At 46.8% G+C, this 16,373-nt stretch overlaps 1 protein-coding gene across 1 annotated transcript in view; it reads left to right on the top strand.

The window, feature by feature from the left end:
* Nucleotides 1-3,816: 3,816 nt before the first annotated feature.
* The window catches only part of MOXD1 (monooxygenase DBH like 1), a 48,872-nt gene continuing 36,315 nt past the window's right edge, over nt 3,817-16,373 (top strand). The window contains exon 1 of the mRNA XM_074169148.1: nt 3,817-4,083. Within this exon, the coding sequence (XP_074025249.1) occupies nt 3,817-4,083 (267 nt within the window). The remainder of the gene's footprint in view (nt 4,084-16,373) is intronic.

The raw sequence follows: 16,373 nt of genomic DNA, 5'->3' as shown, positions 1-16,373 counted from the left end.
CTCTGCTGGCACAGGACACTTGTGTGCTAGGCTGTGTGGTGGCTGCCCACCCCCCAGGCCTCCTGCAGCTCACCAGAAACACCAGGTTATTTCCCAGGAGTGTTACCACTTTTACCAGAGCCACTAAAACAAACCTCTGGCTGGTCCGAGATAGTGCAGTTTGTCCAAGTCACTAGGATGATCCTGCTGCCTTGGCTTTTGGCTGAATTACTGGAATGATCTCAGCTGACCCCGAGTTTGAGTTCATTGGAGCCTGTTTTCCAGTTTTCTGTCTGTGCCTGCTGGCTGTAAGAGGAGCAGGGAGTTGGACGGAGGTGAAGGCCGGGCTTTCTCTATGGGGAGATCACAGAATCACAGAATTGTAGAGGTTGGAAGGGACCTCTGGAGATCATCTAGTCCAACCCCCTGCCAGAGCAGGGTCACCCAGAGCAGGTCCCACAGGAATGCATCCAGGTGGGTTTGAACGTCTCCAGAGAAGGAGACTCCACCACCTCTCTGGGCAGCCTGTTCCAGGGCTCTGCCACCCTCACGGGAAAGAAGTTCCTTCTCATGTTTAACTGGAACTTCCTATGTTCATGTTTGTGCCTGTTACCTCTTATCCTGTCTCTGGGCACCACTGAGAAGAGCCTGACCCTGTCCTTTTGCCACCCACCCTTTAGATATTGATAAGCATTGATAAGGTCCTGTCTCAGTCTTTTTTTATCCAGGCTAAACAGACCCAGGTCCCTCAGACTTTCCTCATAAGAGAGGTCCTTCATTCCCTTGATCATCTTTGTAGCCCTCTGCTATACCTTCTCCAGCAGTTCCCTGTCCTTCTTGAACTGGGGAACCCAGAACTGGACACAGAACTGCAGATGGGACCTCACCAGAGCAGAGGAGAGGGGAGGATGACGTCCCTCCACCTGCTGGCCACACTCTTCTTGATGCACCCCAGGATGCCATTGGCCTTCTTGGCCACAAGGGCACACTGGTGCCTCATGGTCAACTTGTTGTTCAGGACTCCAAGGTCTCTCTCTCCAGAGCTGCTTTCCAGCAGGTCAGCCCCCAACCTGTACTGGTGTGTGGGGTTATTCCTTCCCAGGTGCAGGACCCTACACTTGCCCTGGTTGAATTTCAGAGATGTGCAGCTCTTACTGACAACATCCTCCATGGTGCACACCTACCTCCAGCTCTGCTGCCCTCATGGCACCCGCATCCAAGCTGGCTGGGGAGCCCTATTTCTGCTTGCTGTGCTGTACGGCACACTGCATGGCATGGGAGAGACCATCATCCCTCCCTATAGAACAATATCCCATGTTGTGTACAGGCTTCCAAAATGTTGTCAGTGCCGTCCTTACCAAACTGAGGACTTTAAAGTGAGTTTTTTCCGTAACATGTGCTATAGGAAGCACCAGTGAGACTCTGGTGACCACTGTTGTGGTTGAAAGGCACCGATCCTCCTACCGGACGTGTCATTCAATGGTTCTTTCTGAGAGAGAAGTTGCCGTACGAGCTCATCATGGCCACAGGATTGAAACTTTATCTCAGGGTCTCTGTTATGTGAGAAACGCAAGATACAATCCTGTAAGAAAATTAAGAAAAAAGCTAATGGTAAAAAACATGCATCATTCCTTCTTTGTCCCTGCCCCCAGGAAACATAAACATACTTTTTTGTAACTGTCTTAAGGATCCCTTCTTTAATACACACTTTTACAAAGGGTGCGTCCCCCCAGTTGAGTGCTGAGGTCACACCTTTGGCCTTGAGAGGTACCGTGTACTTGCAATTTCTCCTTAAATTGATCCACATCCACTCGTAGGTGTTAGCAATTTTTTTAGAAAAGAATCTAAACACTCAGCACCTCACCATTTTCCGTTTTCTCAGTCGCCTGAGTTTGTACCTTTGAAGTTACTGCTGTAACTGGAAGAAAGGTCACGCCAGTCTATTCCCTTTAAAAATTATTTTCATTTCACCAGTGTCTAATTATTGTTTTTTCTCTCATTTCTTACGATGTTTTGGGTGAAAGTAATTTCTGGTGCTTGTCATTTTTTAAGCGTTTTCTTTTCTAGAAGTTGTTTTGTAGTTTGATGTATTCCTCACATCACAGTAGGTGGTGATATTCTGCAAACCCCAGTGGTGTTTGTCAAACATTTTCATGCAAAAGCCTAAAAAAGAAGCATTACTAATTTCCCTTAGGTAAGAGTTTGATTGGGTTTCATGTTTAATTTCTGTTGAGTGCCAGGCTCTTTCTCCTTCTTTTTAACATGAACAAAACCCACTTCAAGCAGCAGAACTTCATCTTAAAACTGATTTCTTATTGCTTGGAGCTTTCAAGGGCCAATATGACTTTTGGTGGTCCATGATCTTCCCCTTTTGGGTGCTATGCTATTTTTTCTTTCCCTCCAGATTTGCAGGGGGCTGGGGAACATTGCTCCAAAAACACCTTTCAGAGTTTTATTTTCCTGCCCTGACAGCGATGGGCTGTGGGGAGGGGAGGTGGGTGCAGCTTCTCTTTGGGATGTGTCGGGGACCGAGGCTGGTGGCACCGGGGACGGGTGCGGGGGGTGTCAAGGGACACAGGGTGGGGTTTTGAGATGTGCTTTTTGGAGCCGCCTGGGTGCAAATGACTTCAGAGGCTGGTGTCTCGTTTTCCACTTATGGAGCAAAAAAACCCTCTCCTGACATGGGGCGGGGAGGGGGACACACGACACACACCTCCTGCTTCTCCATCCCTCCATGACACCGCGCTCTCTCTCGCACTAAGTGAAGAAGTGGCTGAGAGCTGGAAAGCGCTCCTTTGCCTCCGGAGTTAAAGCTCCCTTGGGGCTGGGATGGGGCGGTGAAAAAAGGAGGGATGTCATGGAATCAGGGAATTGTCAGAGTTGGAAGGGACCTCTAGAGATCATCTATCCAACTCCCCTGCTAAAGCAGGGTTGCCCAGAGCACATCACTCAGGACTGCATCCAGGCGGGTCTTGAAAATCTCCAGAGAAGGGGACTCCACACCCTCCCTGGGCAGCCTGTTCCAGGGCTCTGGCACCCTCACCGGAAAGAACTTTCTCCTCATATTTAAATGGAACTTCCCATGTTCCAGCTTGTGCCCATTGCCCCTCGTCCTGTCACTGGGAACCACTGAGAAGAGTCCGGCTCCATCCTCCTTCAACCCACCCTTTAGGTACTTATAAGCATAGATAAGGTCTCCCCTCAGCCTTCTCTTCTCCAGGCTGAAGAGTCCCAGCTCTCTCAGCCTTTCCTCATCAGGGAGATGCTCCCATCCCTTAATCATCTTAGTTGCCCTACGTTGGGCTCTCCCCAGTAGTTCCCTGTCTCGAACTGGGGAGCAGTTTCCCCCAACGAACAGCGGGGGAGCCCCGTCCGCCGCCGCCTCCTCCTCTCCGCTTCCCCCGTCGGGAGAAGGATTTTCCCTCGTTTAACACCAACTCCGGGAAAAGTAACACTAACTCCCCGGGAAGCCCCGGACGGGAGCCCCTTCGCAGGTGCCACCGGCGCCGTGGGGGCTCGGCCCTGTCCCGGCGGGCGGAGGAAGGTTTGGGGTGGGGGGGAGAACCAGGGAGGGGGGGGGTGGGGTTCATCCCGGCCCCGACGGTCGGCGCAAGGCTTGGGGTGGGGGGGAGAACCGGGGGGGCGGCCGGGGCGGGGAGCGAACAAAGCGGCCCCGACGGTGCCGCCCGCAGCGGGGGCGGGGTGACCGGGCCACCCGGCCCCCCCCCCCCCCCCTCCTCCTCTTCCTCCTCCTCCTCCTTCTTCTTCTCCTTCTCCTCCTTCTCCCTCTCCCCACACACACACACAGACAAGCGGCCGCCGGTGCGCGGCGGGAGGATGCGGAGGCTGCGCCCCTGGGCGCTGGTGCTGGGCGGGCTGCTCTGTGCCGCCGCCGGGCCGCCGCCGCGTAACTACCCGCACAGCGCGGTACTGGACGGGGCGGGCGCGTATCGCCTGCGCTGGGGCCTCCGCGGCAGCTCCCTCGCCTTCCGCCTGGAGGTGCGCACCCGCGGCTACGTGGGCTTGGGGCTCTCGGCCGGCGGCGGCATGGCCTCGGCCGACATCGTGGTGGGGGGCGTGGAGAGGGGTCAGCCCTACCTGCAGGTAAGGTCCGGCTCCTTCCCCCCCTCTCCCGCAAGCGCTTCCCCGCTCCCACCCCGCGTCCCGGGTCCTCTTTGACACCCCCCACCCCCCCGCCGCTGTTTCTTTCTCGGGACGCCCCTCTTTCCCTGCCCTTCTTCTTGCCCCCCCCCCCCCCCCATCTTCGTACCTCTCCGCTTCTTCCTCCCAGCTTTTTTTTGGTTATCCCTGTTGTTCGGCGTCCCTCTCCCCCCCGCGAAGGAGCTGCTCCTTTTCGGTCCTCTCCCTGCCAACCTTCCCTCTGAACTTCTACGTGGGTTTCGTCAAAGGTGTCCGGTTTCCTTCCTCCTTATCCAAAAAATGCATCAGCCCTTCTCTGTCTCTCCCTGGGAACTCTCTCCCTGCCGCCCCCCCCCCGAGCCCGGACCCGAGGAGGAGGAGAGGGGAGGGATGGCGGAGTCTCTCCCACCGAGATGCGGCACCTTTTCCCTCACCCATCCGTAGGGCATCGGGGCAACCAACAGGTGATGGAGCTTGGCCGTCCCGGTGCCACCTGGGCTTCCTCTTTGTAATCCCACCGAGGGGGATGATCCCACCAGCTTCCCAGCCTGCTCATGTCCTCGTCTGCTGGGGCACAGCCGGTGCTGCTCCTTCCCTTGGTGTTCCTTCTCTCCTTACCTGGAGGTGTTTTGACCCAGATCTTGAAAAGTACTTCTAGAGTAACCACTGGGGCTCCCAGTACTTGTCCTTGGTCTGGTAAAGCAACCTCAGAGGAGCCCAGCTGTGTTGCCATAATTCTCTAGGTGTGTTTCTGTAGCTGTCTAGATAGCTCCAGGGCTGCAACTGGGAACAGGAGCGTGGAACGTAGGCTCCGCTGGTGCTTCCAGCGAAGCATCCCCACCAGGAGGGGGATGGTGGGGTAGGAGCCGTGAGAGGGGAAGGGACCCACACCTTTGGTTCTCTCTCAGTGACCTGAGATCCAGCCTGGAGGAGCTGCTGTGGGGCTGGGGGAGCAGGGACAGCTTGTCCCATGGGTGAGTGAAAGGGGAATCAGGTCCTGTGTGACATCTTGTCGTCCCCAGTTGCCCGAATAATAACTTTTAGAGAGGCAATTTAAGGGCAGAATAACACCCAGTTGTCAGAGTATGGTCAGGAGAAGGTGTCTGTCTTTTCTTCATTGTGTTAGAGCTAGTTGGCTTTTTAAGCTGTGTCTTAAATTTTGAGAACTTTTTTTCTTTAAGAATATGGATTTTTTTTAATGTTGCACCATGAGAAAACTAAATGCTTAATATGCTCTCCCAAATATTGACAAAATACTTGTCGAGATTTTATAAAATCAAAGCCTCTCCAGAAGAAGGGAGCTTTTAGGATAAATATTTCCTTTTGTTTCTATTAGTTTGCTGTGTGACGTTTAGGCAAATATTTGCCATATCTATGTTCAGCCTGATGATTTTCAGAATATTTTTTTTCTCCATATTTCAAGCAAGCCTTTTAGAAAGGCATCCAAACCTGGTGTGAAGACATCCGGGATCCATCACTTCCCTTGATAGCCTGTGGGAATGGAGAGTCTGTGCTTTTCCTGATTTCCAGTGTTAATTTGTCGGGGTTTAGATTCCAGCTATGTATTTTCTCTACTATATTAAAAACTCCACTCCCCACCTCGCATCCCACCTCCATAAAGTTATTTATATGCTGTAATCAAGTCACTCCTCGTTTTTCTTTTGCATGAAATGACTAGATCGAGCTCTTGAAGCATCCCACTGCAGGATGTTCTCCCCAGCACTAAAAGCCACTTTTGTGGCACTTTTCAGCACCCCTTGCAGCTTTCCAGCATCCTTCAAAAACGACCCCGTAGAAATTCCATTCTTCTTCCACAGATTTTATTCCCTGGCGTCCCACGACAAATACAACTGAGATATAAGAGGGAAGGACTGTAGAAATTGCCTCCTGTTACAGAAGTTACAGAACACCTAATATTTTCCCCAAAACACTAATTAAGCACCCAAATATCTGCTGTGCTAAGTGCTGTGAGTTACTTTGTTGCACTTTTGAGTAGGTAAAGCACAGAAGCAGTATTTTTGTTAAACTTGCTTGCAACATGAGCTTTTCTCCATCCCCATTCCTTCTTCACTTCCAGGCAGCGAAGCTTCTTTTTAATCTGGACTGAGGTCTTTTTAAAAGTTGCTCAGATAAAATATTTCCATGTTTGCACCAGAAACAAAGACGATGAAGAAACAAAATTTTTCCGAAGGCTTTTTCTGGCCAGTCAGCAGGGATTGCTATAAAATGAGTAACTTGTTCTAGGGTGCTATTTCAATCATATCTAATTTTTCCCTTTACTGGACACACAAATACAGTTAATATTTTAAAGACACGTTCTGTGTTAAGCGTATATCACCATCATTTACATTATTTACTGCTGAAAAAGAATTTTTTCATAGATAGTACCCTTGAAAGTATGTGGTTTTATGCCTAGCTGCACTCTATTAAATATGTACACCCTATAATGAAAGAACTCACTTTTCTTTTTGGTTTTAGAAATATGTTTTTATTCCGTGATCATCAGTCGGAAAATGTGCATCGTGGTCTAAACTCTTAGAAGGGTCACTTTTTGGTTTCTTTGAAAGTTTTGAGACGCTTGTTAGTGGCCTGATTTTCAGAAGATGTTCTGAAACACCTTTAGAGCCTTTCAAGTGGGCATTGAAATTGCCAGTCTCTAGGGAGAATTTAGCCTCTTTTTCCCCCCCTCCTTAAATTCTCCCTCCTTTAAAAATAGAAAGTGTTCTCGGAGGGCAGAGTCCTCTTCTGGGAGCAAAGATGTAAATGTAGTTAGTCTACAGCAAAGGTAAAAGCAGATACTCCTTAGTCTGTGGGAGATCTGTGTATCAAGGTAGAGGAAAACTTCCAGTTAGTTTTCAGAGAAGAGAGAAAAAAAATTTCCCCTGGCATTTATTCCTCGTCCTCTCGGAGCAAGCAGATGCTGTTCCCACCGTCAGCAGGCAGTGCTCGCCTGGAAAAAATCTGGTGACTCAAAGTTGTGGATATCTGAGATTGGGTTTGAATTTCTCTCGTTTTTAGGTGTATCCTGAATGTGGGCGTAAGGAGTTATTTGTTTTGGTTTGCTATCCCGGGTTTGAGCTGTATTTAAGCTAAAAGGGTGTCTGGCGTAAGTAAAGGCTAAATTGATTTGAAAGTCTGAGGTTTAGTTGTCTCTAAATATATCAAGGTGAAAAGCGTTATGACGTCGTGAGAGAAGAAGAACAAACCTCCATGGTGTACCAGAGTAGTTTTTTTGGTGAGCGTTTGAGTGGTTGGAGAGTTATATATGTTTACTATCCTAATGTTTCAGAAGTTTGCTATTTGGAATGGGAACCTAACCGTATTTTGGGAGGCTGTAGAGGGCATCACACGAGTGCGTGTATACATACATACAGCTTGACTGGATCGTCCTGGAGGGAGGCACCTCTCCCAAGGAGCAGAGAAAGAGGGAGATCAGTAAATGAATGATTCTCTCATGTCCCCCCCTCCCCGAGAGCCCTGTAGTGACTGAGGGGCAGATTCTGTGGGGTGGGGGTTGAGCGTGTTTGAAGAACAAGTAGAAGATACCAAAATGGGGGCTGGTGATGGAAAGCGGGGAGCTGCCTTTGTCTCTGTAGGGAGGGGGTGGACTTGGAAGGAGAGTTCACACTTAGCAAAATATTACCTTGAAATATTGCCATGGTCCCTTGGAGCACGTATTACTCTTCCTAAAAGTTCTTGGGGCAGCCTTAGGTTTTGTATCTAGTTTTCATTCCTCTTTTTTTTTTTTTTCTTTTTCTTTTTTTTTTTTTTCTTCTCTCTTAAATGCATCTCTTTTGTGCTTATGAATTGACACAGCGTGCATTTTTCGTGCTAGACCCATGCCTTTTCCTCGGTCTCCACCCCTGTCTGGAATTGTGCATCCCCACCCACAGCACGTAGCTGCCGAGAGCCCCGTTTTGGGGTAGAGTAATCCTCCTTGATGAATGCCTATTTTGTGCGACTTATACAAGAGGGTGGCATTGTTAGAACCTTCTGTTGAACTTGCACAAAAATAGTCCCCACTCAGGGTGAATAGGGACTGTGTGTCACTAAAAAGTACTTTATTATTCATTACAGCCCTGCTTGTTAACTGTCACCCAAACTAAAGAATATCTGTTATCAAATGTATCCCATAGAGTTAGCTTAATTGCTCATAGGGAAGTACTTGGAAGAGATTTTAAAGGACAGAAAACAGTGAGCATTCTCTGCACATAACGATATGCTGCTTTTAAGTGCACTCATGCCAACAGCAACAAAAGACGTGTTGAGAAAACAACTTGAAAGGCACCAAGAGAGGGATGCAAAGGGAGCGCCACCCTGACATATCTCAGTCGGTGCTTTGTTGGAGGCTATTTCATGCCTTGGGGCGTCAGGGCCAAATCTCCAGATGACTAATGAGTCCCTCTTGGCTTCCCTGTGGGGCATAAAGGGACACTCCAGTGTACATCTCCACTGGCTGGGCGCTTTGTGGTTCCCTTTCAGAGGTACAATGCTCAGGACAAGGAAGCAACGGTTGGTGAACAAAAGATGAGAAGAATTCCATAGCTCTTGTATTTTGCAGGCTCTGGGGAGCTGTTTTGCAAAGGTTTTTTGGTTGTTGTTGTTTTTTGTTTTTTCTTTATGGTATTTTTTCTTGCCTTTGATTTTTTTTTTTCTCATCTTTTTCTTGATTTTGGAAACACCAAGGAAATGGAATTTTCTTAAAGCTCCCCAAAAATAAGTATCTGTGGCGGGGTGGAAATGTAGCCACCGTGAGTGATGCAAAGGCTTAAAATAACAGGGGAATGATTTAATTCTCAATATAAACAAATGTCTTGGAAGTAGGAGAGGGAGGAGGGGGGATTTCCTAAGGCACACTCCGGAATTTTGGGAGCAAGTATCACTAACAGTCGTGCTTGAAGAATCCCTTCAGTCTTTTTAAAAACTTCCTGATAACTGAGGTAATTAAAGTAATTAAAACAAGAAAACTTGTACTGGTTAAATGTGGCTCCTGTGTAAGGAATGTTCCTTGTGATAAGGTACAGTTGGGAGACTGGAGCATGCAGTAGCTCCTACTTACGGGTTTTCCTTCCCCTAAAACACTTTGCTACATGTTTTGTCTAGCCTGTTTGTGTTAGGACAGCCTTTAATCTAGCTCTGTAGCTTCTGATGTAACTGGAATATAACCTCTTAAATCAACGTTTTCTCTTGGTGTAAAGACGTGGGTAAGTCCTGGGGACTCTGATGCGAAGGTGAATTATCCACCCCGAGAAGCGATGTCGTATTTCAGCTTCTAAGCGCTCGTGCTTCTTACCCCTTTGCGTTGGTAAGTTAGAGACCTCTCCACATGTCAGGGTTTTCCATTTGTGTGTGGAGAAAACCATATTTTTATACCTCCCAGGAATGCCAAGGGGTGTCACAGCCGGCTGTAGGCTACCGGGAAGCTGCCCCAGGCACCATTTAACTAGATATAAGAAATACACCGAAGTGTATTCAAATAACTTACAGTTTGAATGAGGAAAGACACGTCTCTAAGTAAATAAATGTGTTTCGTGTGTAAAAAATACACACCCTCTTTTTTGCAGAGAAAATAGATGTACACGTACACACACACACGTGCATTATCTGTTTCTGTAAATAGACAAGGGGCAAATGCGTGTCTTTGTGTCTATGTTTAAAATACAGACACACCCACAATTATTTGCTACAGATAAAAAATTTTCTGTCCTTGTTAAAGTTAGTAGTAACTTATTTACCTGAAGTGAACAAGCCACATTTACTCCAGCGTAATTCCGTTTGATTGGAATTGTAACAGGAATTGCACAGCTTCTCGGAACTGCCCACTTGAGTGAGGTCCAGGCTGTCCCTGAACCACTTCATACTGATCTGCTGTGTAGGTAAACAAATAAAATAAATTAATCGATCAGTAAATTAATTGCGAACAGACTGCTCGTAGGGAAGCAGCTGAACTTCCTGATCCCGGTTCCTTTAGGAACTTCTTGCAACTGCTCGATTGCTGTCTCAATACCCTTTCCATGGGTATTTTTTCATTTGGGGCCAATCCTAAGATTGGGTCAGTCAACTGGAATGCTCTCAAGGTGTGCTTTGTACAGAGCGGCGATGCTTTCAGACCCCTGCTTCCCCTTAGTTATAGAATAGAATCATGGAATCATTCAGGTTGGAAAAGACCCTTGGGATCATCGAGTCCAACCATCAACCCTACTCTACAAAGTTCTCCCCTACACCATATCCCCCAACACCACATCTAAACAGCTCTTAAACACATCCAGGGATGGTGACTCAACTCCTCCCTGGGCAGCCTCTTCCAGTGTCTGACCACTCTTTCTGTCAAGAATTGTTTCCTAATGTCCAGTCTAAACCTACCCTGTTGCAGCTTGAAGCCATTCCCTCTTGTTCTATCGCTAATGATCTGTGAGAAGAGACCAGCCCCAACCTCCCTACAGTGTCCTTTCAAGTAGCTGTAGAGAGTGATGAGGTCTCCCCTCAGCCTCCTCTTCCTCAAGCTAAACAGTCCCAGCTCCCTCAATTGCTCTTCATAAGATTATCTGTGGGTGGGCTCTGCTTTTCCCGAACGTAAGAGCAGAGTAAGGTCTTTGCCCGAATCTCAGGCTGAAATTTATTTGAGGTTGCAAAAAAGTTTGGTTTGCTTGTTTGTAAACTCATGCTCTGTTTGCTTCTTGCCAAACACAGTGTAAAAACAGCTTCTTTTCGGTGGTCACATCCAGTGTGTGCTGGAACCATGAGCAGCAGGATTCCATCTCAATTAAATGCAACAATAAAGAAAGAGAAATGTTAACCACAGTTATTTTTCTGGAAACCCAGAAAGGCATAGCTTGGTGCTTATTTCAGACAAATGTTTTGGTCAGTTCTTTTGCGTACTGTAGCAATTTGTCCATCCTATTTATACTCAGATAGGTCCTCTCCTGAGCCAACTTTCATCTTGGTTTCGGCTTCCTGATTCCTTTGGCAAACTCTTCTTCAGCCCTGGTCTCAGACATCAGTTTGGGTAGTTTAGGGATGTTCAGAACTCCATGGGTTGGCTACAGCCCGTAGGTGAGGACTAGTTGCAACACAGCTTGGTTTTCCCTCCTTTCCCATTCCTGACTTGTCTCTTTACTTGCTTGTAAGTGTTGAGAGCAGCCCTGAGGAGAAGAACTTGGGGGTGCTTGTGGATGAGAAGCTCAACATGAGCTGGCAATGAGTGCTTACAGCCCAGAAAGTCCCTTGCATCCTGGACTGCATCAAAAGCAGTGTGGCCAGCAGGGCAAGGGGGGATTCTGCCCCTCTGCTCCACTCTGGGGAGACCCCACCTGGAGTGCTGCCTCCAGCTCTGGAGTCCCCAACATAAGAAGGACATGGACCTGTTGGAGCAGGTCCAGAGGAGGCCACGAAAATGAGCAGAGGGCTGGAGCCCCTCTGCTGTGAGAACAGGCTGAGAGAGTTGGGATTGTTCAGCCTGGAGAAGAGAAGGCTCCAGGGAGACCTCAGAGACCCTTCCAGTCCCTAAAAGGGCTCCAGGAGAGATGTGGAGGGACTCTTGATCTTGAGGGAGTGGAGCCATAGGATGAGGGGTAATGGTTTTAAACTGAAAGAGGGGAGATTTAGATGAGATATTAGGAAGAAATTCTTTCCTGTGAGGGTGGTGAGACACTGGCCCAGGTTGCCCAGAGAAGCTGTGGCTGCCCCATCCCTGGAGGGGTTCAAGGCCAGGCTGGATGGGGCTTTGAGCAACCTGGTCTGGTGGGATGTGTCCCTGCCCAGGGCAGGGGGTGGGACTCGATGATCTTTAGGTTCCCTTCCAACCCAAACCATTCTATGATTCTGTGAAATCACTGCTGGAATCACAGTGATCTCCTGGTTAGGGAAGGGCAGGGTGTGTAAATCCCGGCTCCTGAGCCGAGCCCATGGCGAGATTGCTGGACGGGGCCACAGTTTGCGAGTTATTTTATGCTCCTTGAGGTTGAAAGGTGCTGTGCATAATTTAGGATGGGAAATGGATATCATAAACACAACAATCTTGTGCATTGTAAAGCTGTGGGGAGGGAGTCCCATAAACACCTGCGATGACAGCTGGTGGCACTTTCGGGGTCAGGCTTCCCTCTGCAGCTGTGCTTACATTCTCGGAGGATAAAACAGCCTCTTCTCACATCCTTAAGAAATTATTCTCCCTGAGTGTTTGTAGAGCAGCAATCAGAAACCATATGCGCCAAGAAACGTCTTTTTTTTTTTTTTTTTAAGAAAAAGAGAGCTTAATGGGGTTTGAAAACCAGCATAACACGATTGGCTTCACATCTGGAAAAGAACGTAAAATAACTTGTACTGCCAGGAGGGTTTAATTTTCCATATGTTGTTTCAACTTCTAGTTAATGTGAGGAAGGAGATCCCTCATTATTTGACTGGTTGCACAATTTAGTCCAGAGTTTTAAATGCCAGTTTATGCAATATAATCAAAGGGAGCACGGAAACTTTAAATGGTTCAAATGCAAACAGTTCAAATAAGCAAATTTTGAAATAAAAATAACATCTTTGTTATTATGTAGCATGGCCAATAACACATCTAGAACTTTGTTTTAAAACACTTACTATTTAAATAACCAAAATAAGGGTGAAATCACTGCATTTTTCTAATAACATCTTATTACGTCGTATGATATACGTATACAACGTATGATATATATTTTGTGTGTATGAGACACCAAAGAGTCTGGATGCAAGTGTCGAATCAATACATAAATCCACGTTTTCAGGTTTTAGGGGCTTGATAATTATTGCAGATCTCTGCTGGACCTCTGTGAAATTCAGGGGGACTTGTGTCAGTATAATTCAGCCTGGAGAAAAGGAGGCTGAGGGGAGACCTTCTTGCTCTCTACAACTCCCTGAAAGGAGGGTGTAGCCAGGGAGGGTCGGTCTCTTCTCCCAAGTCACAGGCGATGGGACAAGAGGAAACGGCCTCAAGTTGCCCCAGGGGAGGTTCAGATTGGATATTAGGAAAAATTTTTACACGGAAAGGGTTATGAAGCCTTGGAATGGGCTGCCCAGGGCAGTGGTTGAGGCACCATCCCTGGAGGTATTTAAAAGACGGGTTGACATGGTGCTTAGTGACATGGGTTAGTGATGGTTTTTATCAGAGTTGGGTTGATGGTTGGACTCGATGATCTTAGAGGTCCCTTCCAACCCAGACAATTCTATGTTTCTATGATTTTACAAAAGACACATGTTTTACTGTATGGGATGGCAAAACCAAATCGGTGTAAAAGAGGTCACCACATTAGAGCCTTTTCCACCCTGGTGGGAAGGATAAACTGTTCTAACACAAGGCACATCTCAACCATCTGTGACAGACGTCAAAGAACTGTAATTCTGTGCGTGAAAATTTTAAACTCCCTACTCTACAGAATTCAATGAATGAAACTGGTGAATTTAAATGAGTTCTGTGTTATGGTAGTCTGGCCCTGGGAGAGTTTTGAACTGTATCTAGATGTCCTCTGTTCAGCTGAAGCCCAGGTGCCTCTGATGGATCCATCCTTTGTGCCCTCCTTTGGCCTTGTACATCCCTTTTCAAAGGCCTTCAGCTTTCTCCTTTGACTAGACACAAGGAGTTAAAGGAACTGGGGTTGTTCAGCCTGGAGAAAAGGAGGCTGAGGGGAGACCTTCTCGCTCTCTACAACTCCCTGAAAGGAGGGTGTAGCCAGGAGGGGTCGGTCTCTTCTCCCAAGTCACAGGCGATGGGACAAGAGGAAACGGCCTCAAGTTGCCTCAGGGGAGGTTCAGATTAGATATTGGGAAAAATTTTGGCACTGGAAGGGTTATGAAGCCTTGGAATGGGCTGCCCAGGGCAGTGGTGGAGTCACCATCCCTGGAGGTATTTAAAAGCCGGGCAGACGTGGTGCTGAGGGACATGGTTTAGTGATGGTTTTTGTCAGTGTTGGGTTGATGGTTGGGCTCAATGATCTGAAAGGTCCCTTCCAACCTTGGCAATTCTATGGTTCTATGAAACGGAGAGTAGGCTGTTCAAACGTGGTGGTTTTGATTGCATTTGTACCGTAGGAGCAGAACTTTCATTTATTCTTATTTTTCTACTCTGAAGGAAGTACAGGAGATGCATAAAGGTACAGACATATATCTATAAAGATATATCTACTAACTTTTTCTTACTTTTTCAAGATGCTACTGAAAAGGATGTGGCACCACAGTTTGTCAGTGTGTCTTCATTTTTGATAACTTTTTTTTGTTCTTTATGTTGTATACACAAACATGTCTTAAAGGCTTTTAAGCTCTGATTGGTAAATTGAGCAGTATGTGAGTAGTTTGACTTAAATCTTTGTGAACAGAAAGACACCAGTATGTTCTCTTGGCAATATGGTATTATTTTGTTTCCAAACTGGTAAACAAACCACTTTCATCTGAGAAGTTGAGCAATCGAATTCTGAGCTGTTCAGGATTTTTTTTTTTTTTTGGATGTATGATTTGATTTTATTTTTGTGATGAACATCTGGATAATTTTCAACAAAGGAGATAAAAATAGTAATAGAGGCAGTTCGTTAACTCCTTAATAGCTCCTGGCAAGTGTATTCACACTTGATTCCTCTCGGGCAGTCCCACTGCACTTGGTGGAGTTGTAGGATTTCAGGAATAAATGGATATCTCTCTGGCTTCCTGGGTACTACATAAATTTGCTTCCCAGGTGTTCTCGGCATCCTGATATTCAAGGATTGTTTCAAGGTGGTCTGTATCAGGCAGAGAAAGGAAGCAAGGGCAAGGAATTCATTACCTCACAGAAATTTTCACATGGGAAAGATTAACGGTAGTCGGTCAGATTAGCATCTGCCCACAAAATAATTTAAGGTGAGTCACGGAGTGACTCCCGCGGGGAGCAGCAGGGTCCTCTCCTGGGGGCTGGGCTTTGGGACCACCTTCCCCAACGCGTTGGCTGGCAGCCACGAAACGAGCCCCTCGCCATGAGCCGGAGCCGTGACCCGTCTTTTGCTGTCATCCGGGCGAGTGAGATAATTAACTGACAATCAGGCTACCCAGGCACATCTGAGCTAATACCTTAATTACACAACTTCTTTGAGATATTTTTTTGCATACTCCCCGCGGGCTCATGGAAGTCAGGGCTGTATCACGAGAGGGGTTTTTTTATGGTTACAGCTGTGTCCTCCGGACTTGCTGAGAAACGGTGGATTTCTTTCAATCCAGCAGAATACACACCTAACTCTGCTTCACATTTCTGAGCTTTCCTTCACCACAGTTTCAGGCAAAGCCTTTCAACCTGCTCACGTGAGGAAAAGCTGTTCTTTGATTTCTATTCCTCAACAATTCAATTCTAATACAAGGGTGGCTTCCTCCGGTGTAACGTAACATTTCAGCAGAGATGTCACACTTCAATAAAAGCTAATGTTCCCGAGGTTACATTTCTTGTCCAGACAAGCCCTTGCTATTTTTAAGATGGAAGCCGAGAATCCATAGAGGAGTGTTTTCTCCTTCCAAGCTCTGATAGAGGGTTAAAGTGGAGAGTTTTGATCCCATAAAATACCCGTCTTCAAGTACCATCCCAGAACAAGCCCATTGTTTCCCCCTGGAAAAGCAAACCCAAAATTCCTTCTCTAAACAAACATAACTCATCAGTTCCCTTTCTTTCAGCCTACAACTTCAGGTGCCAGGCCCCTCTTTTGCTCTTTTTGGTGGTTATTCTTCCATGTGTGTATCCTTTCACGTAGGTACTCATTCATTTGTAGTCATGAGAAGTGCTGGCAGGAAAAGAAGGACTTGTTTTGGTACCTTTCAAAATTTTTGAACTTTAGGTTCGTTCCAGAACTGAAAAAAATCCAAACTATTTCAGTAGTTTTGGCAAGACATAACAAAATCTCAATATTTTCATGCTGATAAAAAATGGTCAGCTTTTTACTCTGTTAGTCCTTGAAACCCCATCACGACTGAGATAATTTTATACAAATTTTCATCCAAATTAATAAACCTTAATGAAATGTTTGGGTGTGCAGTTATTTGTATATCCTTAAAGGCAGACCAGCTTGTGAACTCTGACTGGTGTGGTCTCTTGCACACACAGATTTCCAAGGTTGGGTTAAGTTTAAAATTACGGCTCCTAAATGATCCTTTAGTGAATTTATAAGGTATCAGCTACTTCTACCGGTATCGAAATACTTGGACATAGTATTTTATAATTTTTTAGCTTGGTTACCTCCATTTTAACGAAAGGGGTAGGCTAGAAATCTCTCTAAAAGTGAATTAAT

Source organism: Numenius arquata, chromosome 2 (assembly GCF_964106895.1).
Source record: "Numenius arquata chromosome 2, bNumArq3.hap1.1, whole genome shotgun sequence".
Classification (NCBI taxonomy): domain Eukaryota; kingdom Metazoa; phylum Chordata; class Aves; order Charadriiformes; family Scolopacidae; genus Numenius; species Numenius arquata.
The sequence above is the reverse complement of the archived record's forward strand: the minus strand, read 5'-3'. Positions and strand labels throughout refer to the sequence as shown.